At 48.3% G+C, this 13,023-nt stretch overlaps 1 protein-coding gene across 1 annotated transcript; it reads left to right on the forward strand.

Annotated features, from left to right (window-relative positions):
* The first annotated feature begins 3,162 nt into the window (after window positions 1-3,162).
* On the forward strand, window positions 3,163-7,623 carry LOC309355873 (interleukin-25-like). The gene is made up of 3 exons (XM_081887092.1): window positions 3,163-3,454; window positions 5,342-5,574; window positions 6,343-7,623. The coding sequence occupies exons 1-3, from the start codon at window positions 3,437-3,439 to the stop codon at window positions 6,608-6,610; spliced, it is 519 nt and encodes a 172-aa protein (XP_081743218.1). The 5' UTR covers window positions 3,163-3,436; the 3' UTR covers window positions 6,611-7,623.
* The last annotated feature ends 5,400 nt before the right edge of the window (window positions 7,624-13,023 follow it).

The following is a 13,023-nucleotide window of genomic DNA, read 5'->3' on the forward strand; positions in this document are numbered from 1 at the left end:
TTTTCCTCCAGCTTCGACTAGGACATAATTTGAATGAGGGCTGGACAGACAGGAATTATGGGATGGTGAGGAGGAGGAAGAGAGACAGGGGACTGGGCAGTGGGGCCCACTATGTATTATTGTGAGTTTGGGCAGGGGTAGGCTGTGTGCCTGAACCCCCTTCTAATTCCCGGATCCAGCACAGGTTCAATTCCCAGAATAGCCAGGCTAGCTTCCAGGTGAGGAAATGGCCTAAGTACAGATCCTCAAGGGAACAAAGGAAATGGCTCTGTGCTTTAGCAGAGCAAGAAGAAACATCGTTGTCATTGGCAGACAACCTGCTCTCCCTGAAAGTCAGCTTTGCCTTTTAGCAGCCCTCTCCGCTTCCGGGGGCTTAACCCCCCACCCCCAGTTCCCTCTCGCTGTGTTTCTCCCAGCAGATCTGTTTCCTTGCAAGATGCCTTCACCCCTGGCGGGGCAGGGATGTTGTGTTGTGTCCCTGATGGCGTTCCTGCTCCTCCAGAATAGCTGAACCCTTCTCCTGCATCCCTCCTGTGTGCCCCCCACTTGCTGGGCCCCAGAAGTGTCTGGGGGGGGGGAGTTTCCAACATTGCACACCATCCCTGCAAGGCCTGGATGTCTGCACGCTCTCTGTCCTTCTGCTGCTGCCAAGCCATTCACGATTCCTGCATGCCACTGAAATTCACTAATATTTCTATACGTTTCCAACATGACGGCATTTTAATATGCAATGAGCGATGTTGCCCTGTCCTGGCTGAGGAAGGTTCCCCTGTGTTCTGCAGCTCTCGTGGCGTTGAGCAAAGGAGAAAGGCAGCAGAGGAAAAGCCACACTCAGGGCAGAGGAAAAAATAAGTCGCCGCTGAACCCTGGAGATCAGAAAAGGGAGGTCCTGGGGTTCAGCTGTGGTATACAAAGATGGTACCCCCCGTTTGTAGCCGCATCGGGGTGATGTGCAGCGAGGGTGTCTCACGGGGGTCATCCCTGCCTGCCGCAGCTCCTCATTTGACTGAGTGACTCAGGGAAGCCGCCTTATCTTTCAGGGAAGGGCCAGCAGCCTTCTGAGAAGCACCTTTGGCGGAGGAAATCCTAGAAAAACAAAAGAGCTTTCCGAATTTTCATAACCACCAGGAGAGCCCAGGCCAAAGATCAACATGGCTGCCCACGCATCACCCTGCTTGCCTGAGGGGACATCCCTCTGCCAGGACCACACCTGGACCACACGGCCTGGGCTCCCTGCCAGAACCAGGAGGGGGGTGGACTCTGGACCGAGCAGGTGGGCGGGGGGCAGCTCAGCTCCTGAGCTCAGCATCTGGATCTTTCCGGAGGCCGGGGGGTCTGGCTGGTGTGCTGCCACCCCTGGGAGCTGAGATGCCAGGGACCCAGAGGGCCTGGGCAAAGGTCAAGGCTAGCTACACATTTCCAGGCTGCAGGGCCCCCTCCTCCTGGCCCAGCTGGGGGGCCAGCCCCATTGTCATGGACTCTCTGGCCCCAGAGGAATGGTGGGAGCAACCAGCTGGGAGACCCCCAAGGGAAGAGAGCTCAGAGCCTGAGGATCAGCAGTCGGAGGGAGAAGACTGGGGGGGGGGGAGGTGTCAGGGATGGAAGAGGCAACAGGGTTTAGCGAGTGGGGAGAGTGTGGTAGAAGCTGAATCCGGAGAGGAGGGAGGCCAAGAGGCAGAGATGGGTCAGACTGGAACAGAGTCCTGGATGTCTCTCCCTCCTCCTGCAACAAGCTCCCCTCCACCTGGTCTCCTGGAGCCAGTAGAGGCATGAAAAGGGCGGAGCAGAGGTTGGCTTCACGCTGGCGCAGTCTCTGATTGCTAGGGGGTGACCTTAGAGAGGAGGGGCAGCTGTGGGGAGGCAGGAGCCCTCAGTCTCAGCGCTGCTTCATGGAGGCAAGACCTGCCAGAGAGGAGTCGCTGTGCTCACGAGGCCTGACACCCCTCTGCAGAACATGGTTTTGCTAATGAAGAGTTAACTGGAACAAGCACATCTACTGCTGGCTCGCTCTTGACCCCATGGAGCTATTCCCCAGTCCATGACTCCATGCGCTTCCAAGAAGAGAGGGGCATTAAACGTTCTCAGCCCCCAATACTCACTGCTGGTGCAAGAACCCTTTGAGGGAGAGCCTTGCAGCAAGCTGTGGAGCACCAGAGAGAACCTCCATGGTCAGGGGCAGTCTTTCTTTTAAAATATATTTATTAAAGTTTCAAAGATTATATAAAAACAAAACAAAACAACAATACAAACAAACAAAAACAAAAACAAGTATAGTTCCAATCCCTTATTTTCTTGTAACTTACTTCCCCGACTTCCTCATACCTCCCCTTTCTGTATTCCAATTTCTAATTATTAATTCAGCAAATCCTCTCCCTTATTTTTCATTTAATTTTTAGCCTTCCTTTCTTTTTACTTAACCATTACAGCTGTTAACCACATATTTTCTAAACCAATGTCATTCTAACATTCATTAATTTTGCAATGTTTCCTAAGATAGTCCTTAAATTTCTTCCAATCTTCTTCCGCTGTCTCTTTTCCCTGGTCTCGGATTCTGCCAGTCATTTCTGCCAGTCCCATATAGTCTATCACCTTCATCTGCCATTCTTCCAAGGTGGGTGTCGGGGGCAGTCTATCTTCTCTGAATGTCAATTAGCTGAGTGGAGCTGGCAGGGGAGAACTCACACTCTCATGGCTCATCTTGGGTTTTCTTGAGTAGTGTCCGCTCTCAGGGGAAAGACTCTGGATTCAGAGTTCAGTAAGACGAGTCCGTCTGGATGAGGCCGAGGGCCTGCCTGCTCCATCATCCTGTTCTCACACTGGCCAATCAGATGCCCCAGAGGGAAGCAGGCAAACAGGACCTGAGCACAACAGACGGACACTGGGCAATCGGTCCTGATCCAAGAGGGCTCCTCTGGTCTTCTCAGAGAAATTGCAAGGTGCGTTCGTCCTAGAGATGAGGCTCCAAGCGAGAATTTCTCCATCCTTATTGAGTTCATGGCACAAACTCTTGGGTGCTTGTGGGTCAAAGCAAGTTATGAATAGGTAGGAAAGTCCTCCTATTGAAAAGTTAATCCCATCAAGGAAGGAAGGAAGGAAGGAAGGAAGGAAGGAAGGAAGGAAGGAAGGAAGGAAGGAAGGAAGGAAGGAAGGAAGGAAGGCAAATTCAATTTTCTCAGGTGGTAATATGCCACTGGGCTTGATGCCCCCTTGATCCTGGGGGGCACCTTCTATTACCCATCCAGCATAAGGTACACAAAAGAGACATTGATTATACGTTCAGGAAACAGGCGCTCAGTTCTTTCTTTATTATTCCAAAATTTGCATGGAATAAAAGAATGGAATCTTGCAGGCGATAAAATAGGGATCCCGAGGCTCAGAGTGACAGCAGTTCCCTGAGCCGTCTACAGACACGAGGTCCTGCTCCCGGAGATCTGACATGGAGAAGACTCAGCTGGTAAGTGCACCAATCCTGCTCCTTACACGGAGGGAAGGGGCAGGGGGGAGGCTGAAGCAGGGTCCACAGGGACGCCATTTGGGTTCTGCTGCTAGTTCCCAGAGATGTTTGGGGGGCTAGGAATTGTGCTGTTGACTTCCAAGCATAATAACAGATGAATAGCCCCCATCCTCAAAACCTTCAACCCTCTCTCATAAGAACCTAAGTAGGGTCTTCTTGGATCCAAGCGGAGATCCCTTCGGCTTCTGAGAGGGGGCAACCAGATGATCTTTCTGAGGCACTCGGAGGCCCAGCCCCCTCCCGCTCTTCCTTGCCAGTAGCTGCTATTCAGAGGTAGAGTGCTGCTGGCCCTGGAGGTTCCATTTTTGTCCTTAAGGCTCAGACCTGTCCAAGGGCCTTCCCTCCTCCGCCACGGCTTCGCTCGATCCCCCTGTCAAAGCCTCATCAGACCGTGGCCTTCGGACATCTTGTGGAGTGCGGGGAATTATTTTTAACTCCACCTCCCCATCATTCCTTACATTGGCCAAGCTGGCTGGGACTGGTGAGAGTGGTAGCTGTAAGTATAACCAGAGGGCAACCCCTTGATTTATCATCTTGCCCTTGATTTATCATCTTACTTATCTTGCCCACCTTTCTCATGTTTCCTTTCAGCGATGACTCCCAGTCTAGTGTTTCCTTGGTCTCCACTGTTGTTGGACTACAACTCCCATCATCCCTAGGAAGCAGGACCAAGGGTCATGGATGATGGGTGTTGTAGTCTAGCCACACAAACTGGGTCTCCCCCACCCGATCTAAATGGAATCTGATTATTGATCATTCGTTGTGCTCTATATTATTCATTGACTCCTCATCTGTTTAATTTCTGTCCGTCTGGAAACTTGGTAGGCATGAGGTGGGACTAGGGACACAGCAGCCATATTGATCCCTGTATTTTGGAGACGGGAATGAATATCCACTCTCAGTTCACTTGGTCTAGCGCCTGTGTGGGGCTGCCCCACTTTGTTCCCTGGCTCATTGAGGTGAGCCAGAAAAATAGGGGCGAGAGCAAAGGCCAGTTTGTCTGGAGGGCAAGCATTGTCCTGACTTTGGGACATGAGATTTCCAACTGGGGGACAAATGGCTGGGCTGTGAGTCTGAAATCCCCCACACTAAGGGGTGAGCACCTGAAATGTAAAAAAAGCAGCATGTCAGGGAAATAGGACTAAGCCAGCCTTGTTCCTTATATGCTAGGTTTTGATGTGCAAGGAAGTAGCGGCTTTTGTCTTCTTCCTTCCATCCCTCTGATGGTCAGGATTCCAAGTTCCCTCACGCATTTACTTAGCAAGATTGACAAGCAGCTTCATCAAAGAGCTCCAAGTGGTGTGTGTGGAAAAAATGCACATAAAACACAGCTTAATTTTTAAGTGTGTATCTATATCTGTATATCTATATAGATATATTGTATTGCTATATATAAAATATATCATTTACTATATAATATACTTATCATTAGAGCATGGATATAATCATTGATATAGGATCATATATATAGTAAGCGTTTAAAAGTATTTTATTTCACAAAAATGTGCACCATTCCTGCCAGCAGTTTGCAATGACACAGTCCAGGAAAGACTCTTGATTCTGCCAATTTTGCAGGTTGGTTTTTGGAGAGATCCCTGCCCACGTTATTCTGGGAATAGAATACTCCAACTTAGGAAGGCTGCGTGGAAAAGGGGGGGGGGGAATGGGCTGCTAGATTTCTCTGTAAGGCAAAATAATATTTGGAGCAGTCCTGTTTGGGCTGTTCCACCATGACCAGTTGTGACCCTGCCCCCTCTTGCCCTTCCTTCCTTCCCTCCCTCCCTCCCTCCTTCCTTCCTTCCTTCCTTCCTTCCTTCCTTCTCCTAGGCTGCGATGTGCTTCCTGCTCTCGACGTTTGTGGCCAGCCAAGCCTTCCAATGCATGTCCTCCTCAAACTGTTGTGAAGAGACGACACTCAATGAAGTCGTGAAGAAACTCACCACCCATTCCTCCCAGTCCGCCCAGTCTGCCCGTTCCTCCCGGTCTGTGTCTTCCTCTGACGACTGCCGCTCGATTCCTGGTGTAAAGAACATGGCCTCCAGTTCTCCTTGGCGATATGTGTAAGAGAGAAGAATCGTACCTTTTATTCCTCTGCCCCCTCATCCGTCCCATTTTCATAGAATCATAGAGTTGGAAGGGACCCCCAAGGTCCTCTAGTCCACCCTCTCCCTGCAATGCAGGAATCTCAAAGTGTGGTCTCCCATCCATTTTGAAACCATACCGGACCCTGCTTAGCTTTCCAAATGTGCTTGCAGTTTGATTGCTGGCCCACCAACTGGAAAGAAAGAGGCATCCCTTTGGCCCTGCCAGGCACCAACAACAATGCCCTCCAGATTTCCCAGAGAGCTCAGCTGGTTAGAGCAGGGTGCTGAGGGGGCCGAGGTTGCAGATTTGATCCCCGAATGGGACAGCTGCATATTCCTGCCTTGCAGGGACTGGTTGCTCCTCAGGGTCCCTTCCAGTCAGACCAGTGTCAGGGGTGACTGGAGTTCCTTTCCAAGATATCTGGAGGGCACCGGGTTGGGGAAGGCTAATCTAACCCAGCATTAGTCCCCCAAAGCTCCTCATCCAACACTATTTTATTATATTTTATATTTTATATTTTATATTTTATATTTTATATTTTATATTTTATATTTTATATTTTATATTTTATATTTTATATTTTATATTTTATATTTTATATTTTATATTTTATATTTTATATTTTATTTTATTTTATTTTATCCTTCGCTCCGCAACCAGCTTCCCAGTGCATTCCCCCATCAGACCACCATCCTTTCCTAAATGGCTCAAAGACAGACCTGTCCTTTTTCTTGCCTCCCCAGGGAAGACATTGAGGAATCCCGCTACCCTCGACTCCTCTGGAAAGCCCAGTGTATCTGCCAAGATTCCTGCGTCTCCTTGAGGAACCCTGTGAAAAATGCCACCAAAAAGACCTTTGTCCAGAAGGAGGGAAACGGGGTGTCCGTCCCAATCTTTGCCGACACAACCGTCTACTATCGGAGGCCTTGTGCGAATGTCAACAAGTCCTTCTACCTTGAGCGGCGGAAATATCCTTTGCCGGTGGCCTGCACCTGTGTGGCCACACAGTGAGGCTTCGAAGCGGGAAGAGGATCCCCAGAGCAAGACCGTGGATGGGATTCAGAGGGAGGGAGCCTCTGAACATGCGCAGAGTTCATTTCCCTCACAGGCTGCCACCCGCCTGTCCACCCACAGGACTTGGGTACACCAGAACCTCACTGTCTCTTTGCTCATTTCTAACTTCAGAATTAACTGCTGTGAAAAGGAAAAGCTCCCTCAACTGACCGGTTGAACTCGGATTCAAATCTTTGGCTTCCCCCAAAGGTCGCTGAGGACCAGCTGGAACAGCATCAGAAGGAACAGGGATCCGGGATGGCATTTCTGGCGCTGTTGCAGAATCCCGGCCCCCTCTGGGCCCTTGGGGGGGCTGTCAGGACAGCATATCCTAGAGATGGTGGCCTTTGTAGTAGAGACCATGCTGGAAGAAAGAGAATGGGCTTGTTCTAACACACTCAGATATATCAATTGGGGGATATTGGATTCTATTGCAGATCAACCCGGATTAAGTAAATCCTTGTCTCTCTCTTACTGCAGTTTGCCCACTCTGACAAAAGTCGGGAGTCAACTTTTTCTCCTGCAAACGCTCCTCTGCCTTAGCTCCTCTGTGCTTAGCTGCGAATTTTCTGTTAGACCTATAGGAGCATTCACAAGAAAAAAAAGTTGGCCACCCACTAAATATCGCTACATCCGGCCAGATACTTCTAAAGACATAGGAGCTGAGTCTACAGAAAAAGCTGGCAACTCTAAGTGACATCAGAGAATAAAGTTAGCGAGAGGCAAAGAAAATGGCAAGGGGGGAAATGTTCAGGCAGGAATTGTTGCAGGAGCAACTTGTTACAGAAGAATATCTCCTGATAAGCCTTGCCATCCCTGATCCTGGCTTGTGACCGTCTGCTCATCCCCATAGCTAGCAATGCCCACATTTATAGGTCAGGATCATTTCTCAGCTATTTGTACACTTGCACTAAAATCCGCTGTCTCTTATCTGCTGTCTCAAAGAAACTTATCCATCTTGCCTTTTTTATTTTAAATTTTTCAATTAAACATTCCAAAGACAGCAGAATGTGTCTTGCCTTTTTACTCCAGAGGAAACAGGACTCCCCCTCCCTTTGCGGTCGGTTGGGCTAGATGATCCACTGGGTCCCTTCCAACTCAGCCCTTCTATGATTCTGCGATTCCCTGCGGCTGATACATCCATGACCCCCACCCCTCTGCTGCTGACTCTCCCTTGCCTTGAGAGTCCCAGACATATCCCGAGGAATATCTTTTCCTCTCCCTCCACTTTCATCTCTCACCAAAGTGTGATCACTGCTCCCGCCTTAGATTTTGTGCATGATTCCCGAATGAAACTGTTACGCTACTTTTCCTTTGGGAATATGCTTAAGGCTTAACGGAGTCACACTGCTACCTGCAACGATGATGTCACTGTGCCTGCCGTGTGATGTCATCATACTTGCCACCACCCAGAGCACAGAGAACCAGCTTCTGCCGTGAATTTGCCACGTTTCAATGTCACTCAGCTTCGTTTGGGGAAGAATCTGGTGCAGGGAGCAGCTGTCGAACAGACAGAAATGTCACAGGTGACGCAAGACGGTACACAGGAAAGAGAACGCGTCACCTGTTGCATTTCCTCCTGCTGCACACAAGATCCAGGCTCAGAAGTCCAGAAAGGGCGGCGGGAGATGGGATCCCGCTCTCTAACCACTGGGCGATGCTACCCCCAAGGTCTGTGTGGCTTATCTGGCTTCAATGAGAGAGATGGTGAGCTGGATATTACAGACACCAAACTCCCCCGTATTAGTGCCAACATTTTCCAGGCAAGGAAAGGTGTGGGAACCTTCTTGGGACTTCCTCCCTTTGTGTGTGAGTTGCAGCTACGCAGTGATGGGGTGGTGGCACTCTGCACATGCTCAAAGAGGCCATGCCTGTGTTGGTTACTGTACATATTCTCAGATGGAACTTTGACTTCCGGGATTGAGATTTTGGAAGGTGGAATCCGAGGCTGCTTGGGCCCAGGGAAAAGGAGAGCTCACTATCCCCCCCCCCCGGTGCCCCATAATTCACATCCATAGCATTCCCGTTCTTGGGATTCCCACTCTGTTTACTTTGCCATGGTTACCCAGCGTATTATCGCAGGTATTTTCCTGCCGAGTGAGATGCAAATCTCCTGCAGTAGCCATGGAAAGCCGGCTGGGATTTCCTTCCGAAACAAAGTGACACGGGTGTCCCTGGGAGACAGGAGAAAAACCTCTGGCAAGTGGGGGGGGGGAGTGAAGGGGGCTCTGCCCCACCTGCCCCACCCAGGAACACCTCCATGACACATCAGAACGAAGGGAATCCTGGAGAAAGAAAACAGCGACCGTAAGGACAGAAGAAGACTCTTTCTCTCTACTTGTCTTTCCTGCTACTTGTATTTTTATGAATATAGGTCGTGTCACTCTGACCACATTGCCTGCCTGTCTGCCAGAATCAGAATCCAGGGGTTTGGTGCAGAGCAGGAGAGTTCAGGTAAGCTTGGAAAATCAGGAATGGGAGTTCTCTGCCAGAACCAGGTGGAGTGTGGACTCTGGACCGAGCAGGTGGATGGGGGTTGGCAGCTGTGCTCCTGAGCTCAGCATCTAGATATTTCTGGATTCTGTGGGATCTCACTGGTGTGGTTGGGGGATGCCTGCCCATGATTTGTGACTTGTATCAATATATTGAATATATTTTTGAGCTCTTGAGAGTAAAAAAATGCAGTCAAAACAAAATAAAACAATTCCTTCCAATAGCACCTTAAAAGGTAAAGGGACCCTGACTATTATGCCCAGTCGTGGCTGACTCTGGGATTGCAGCGCTCATCTCGCTTTATTGGCCGAGGGAGCCGGCGTACAGCTTCCGGGTCATGTGGCCAGCATGACTAAGCCACTTCTGGCGAACCAGATCAGCGCACGGAAACACCATTCACCTTCCTGCCGGAGCGGTACCTGTTTATCTACTTGCACTTTGACAGTGCTTTCAAACTGCTAGGTTCGCAGGAGTTGGGACCGAGCAACGGGAGCTCACCCCGTCGCGGGGATTCGAACCGCCGACCTTCTGATCGGCAAGTCCTAGGCTCTGTGGTTTAACCCACAGCGCCACCCGCGTCCCAAGTAGCACCTTAGAGACCAACTAAGTTTGTTCTTGGTATGAGTTTTCGTGTGCATGCACACTTCTTCAGATACACTGAAATAGAAGTCACAAGACCCTTATATTTAGTGAGAAGTTGGGGAGGGGTATCACTCAGAAGGGCGGTGGGAATGGGTGATTGGCTGATAGGTGTGGTAAACCTGTTGAGACTGTTAAGGACTGCAATTGGTGTTACAGGAAAAAGCAAAGGGTGAGATGGCTAAAAATAGCTTATCATGTATAATGAGATAAGAATCCAATGTCTCTATTCTAATCACCCATTCCCACCACCTTTCTGAGTAATTTCCCTCCCCACCCTCTCACTATATATAAGGGTCTGGTGACTTCTGTTTCAGTGTGTCTGAAGAAGTGTGCATGCATACCAATAACAAACTTAGTTGGTCTCTAAGGTGTTATTGGAAGGAATTTTTTAATTTTTTTTTTACTACAGCAGACCAACACGGCTACCTACCTGTAACTAAAAATGCAGTTTATCAACAAACTAACAAACAACACTTATAATCATCTTTGGTACCTTTGAGGCAACCGACTGCCATTATTATTCCATTATTAGTTGTTAAATTTATATCCTGCTCTTCCTTTCAAAGGAGTCCAGAGCAGCCAACACACAAAGCGATTACAACATCTAAAAGTGATTCCAAGACAGATGTGGACTTGGGAAAGGTTGGTAATAAAAAAGATTGTTGGGAGCTCAAATCTAAACGAGATAAGCACAGAGGCCATGTTGAGCAAGAGCAAGGGTCTCAAGCATAGCCAAGAATGCCCGGCTGCCCTTGAAAGTGAGTGATCATTGTGTGTTTATCTCACAGGCATTGTAGCTCCATAGAGAAATGTCCCCAGACTGGATCTCATGCAAATCTAGTCTCTTTTGAACTCACTGTTTACCATTCTGGCACCCACCCCCTCCCGTCGGTGTGCATGCGCTCACGTGTTTGCATGTGCCAGTCGAGGATAACAGTTCACATTGTGGGCTTCAGTCTGTGAAACAAGGCCGGCCCTGCCGTTTGGCAAGAGGGTCGGGTGGGGAACGGGCCGTAGCTCAGGGGCGCGGCATCTGCTCTGCAGGCAGAAGGTCCCAGGTTCAGTCCCTGGGATCTCAAGGCAGAGGCCTGGATCCTTGGAAAGCGTAGGCAATACTGGGCTAAATGGACAAATGGGTTGACTCACAAGAAGGCAACTGTGTATGGAGTGAATGGGCAGCCTCAGACGGCAGATTCTGAGGAGCGGTGGACATGGCCTGCCCTGCCCTCCCTAGACTAGCCTCCTGCTGATCACAGATACAGTGGTACCTCGGGTTACGTACGCTTCAGGTTACATACGCTTCAGGTTACAGACTCCGCTAACCCAGAAATATTGGTTAAGAACTTTGCTTCGGGATGAGAACAGAAATTGTGCTCTGGCGGCGCGGCAGCAGCAGGAGGCCCCATTAGCTAAAGTGGTGCTTCAGGTTAAGAACAGTTTCAGGTTAAGTACGGACCTCCGGAACGAATTAAGTACTTAACCCGAGGTACCACTGTATTTGTACTTGGAATGTGGAAAGTGCCATCTTGGCCCGTTGCTTCAGGCAACAGAAAGTCTGCATGTGCAACTGTACATTTATTATTTTATGTTTTTATCTTGGATTTTTATGTTGCAAACTGGATGAAGGGCAGTATAGGAATTTAAATAGATAAATACATTTAAAGCACACAAAGAGAGAGAGAGAGAGAGAATGAATCCTGCAGTTTGTTAGTGGAACTAGGAACTGTGAGGCAGCGGTGGTGTAGTGGTTAGAGTGCTGGACTAAGACTTGGGAGACTAGGGTTCAAATCCCCACTCGGCCAAGAAGCTCATTAGGTAATGGCCTCTCAGCCTGACCTACCTCACAGGGGTGTTGTGGAGATTAAAATGAGGAGAGGAAGAACCATGTAAGTCGCCATGAATTCCTTAGAGGAAAAAGATGGAATATAAATGCTGTTGTTGTCATCCATCTTTCTTGTGAGACAACGGAAGAATGTGCCTTTGGGGGAAATGTCAAACCGTTGCAGAGTTATGAGAGAGACTTTTTTAATATAAAAAAATTATTTATACTTTTCAGGTTTATAAATTTATACATTTATTAAAATTTTCAACCATTTTAACATTTCAAAACTTGACTTCCTTCCCCCTCATTCTGTGCTTCCTTAAAATTTATTTTTAATACCTTCTGCATATCCAAATGAACTGAACTTGATCATCTACTTTAAATATATATTCTTATCAAACTGCAGGTTATTTCAATAGTCCTGCCAATGTTTTTATCTGTTTACAATTTATCTGTAAATAATCAATAAACCGTTTCCATTCTTTTATAAAAAGTTTGTTATCTTGATTTCTTATTCTTCCGGTAAGTTTCGCCATTTCTGCATATTCCATAAGTTTTTGTATTCATTCTCACTGGCGGAGGAAGTGCATATAGCTTCACAGCTTTCCATTCTTCCTTTGCTGGGATTTTTGTTTCTTTCCATTTTGGGGCGAGTAGCATTCTTACCGCTGTAGTCTGAATAAGAATAAGTTTCTGTACATAAATAAGTTTCTCTACAGTTTCAGTAGTTCTGTCCCTATAATTCCCAAAAGGAAAGCTTCTGGGGGTTTTTTTTTACAAATATTATTTTAAACATCCTTTCCAATTCATTATACAGTGGTACCTCAGTTTAAGAACAATTCGGTTTACTAACTCCGCAAAACTGGAAATAGTGTCCCGGTTTGAGAACTTTACCTCGGTCTTTTGAAGTTCTTGCAGCTAGTGGCGCGAATCAGGGACGGCGTCCAGGAGTGCCGAAATCCCACAGGAGGGCTTTGTGCCTAGTGCCCCCATCCCCACAAATTCAGGGGTGGTATAGGGCACAGCAGGCAAGGGCCGTCCCCCCCACCATCCTGGGGGGGGGTTAAGGAGGCTAATTACCCCCATCATAGCCTCCAAATTACCTCGTATGGGTCGGAGAGATGTTAATTGTCAGCCATCTTCCGATGCGTCTCCTAGTGGCCCCCTAGTGGTACTACTGTATATCATTTCCCAGTTACAGATAGGTAACTGTGTTGGTCTGCCATAGTCAAAACAAAAAAAAAATCCTTCCAGTAGCACCTTAAAGACCCAACTAAGTTAGTTCTTGGTATGAGCTTTCATGTGCATGCACACTTCTTCAGATACACTAAAGATACACTGTACAGATACACTGTATCTGAAGAAGTGTGCATGCACACGAAAGCTCATACCAAGAACTAACTTAGTTGGTCTT

This window comes from Podarcis melisellensis (assembly GCF_964234715.1).
Source record: "Podarcis melisellensis genome assembly, chromosome: 13".
In the NCBI taxonomy this organism is placed as follows: domain Eukaryota; kingdom Metazoa; phylum Chordata; class Lepidosauria; order Squamata; family Lacertidae; genus Podarcis; species Podarcis melisellensis.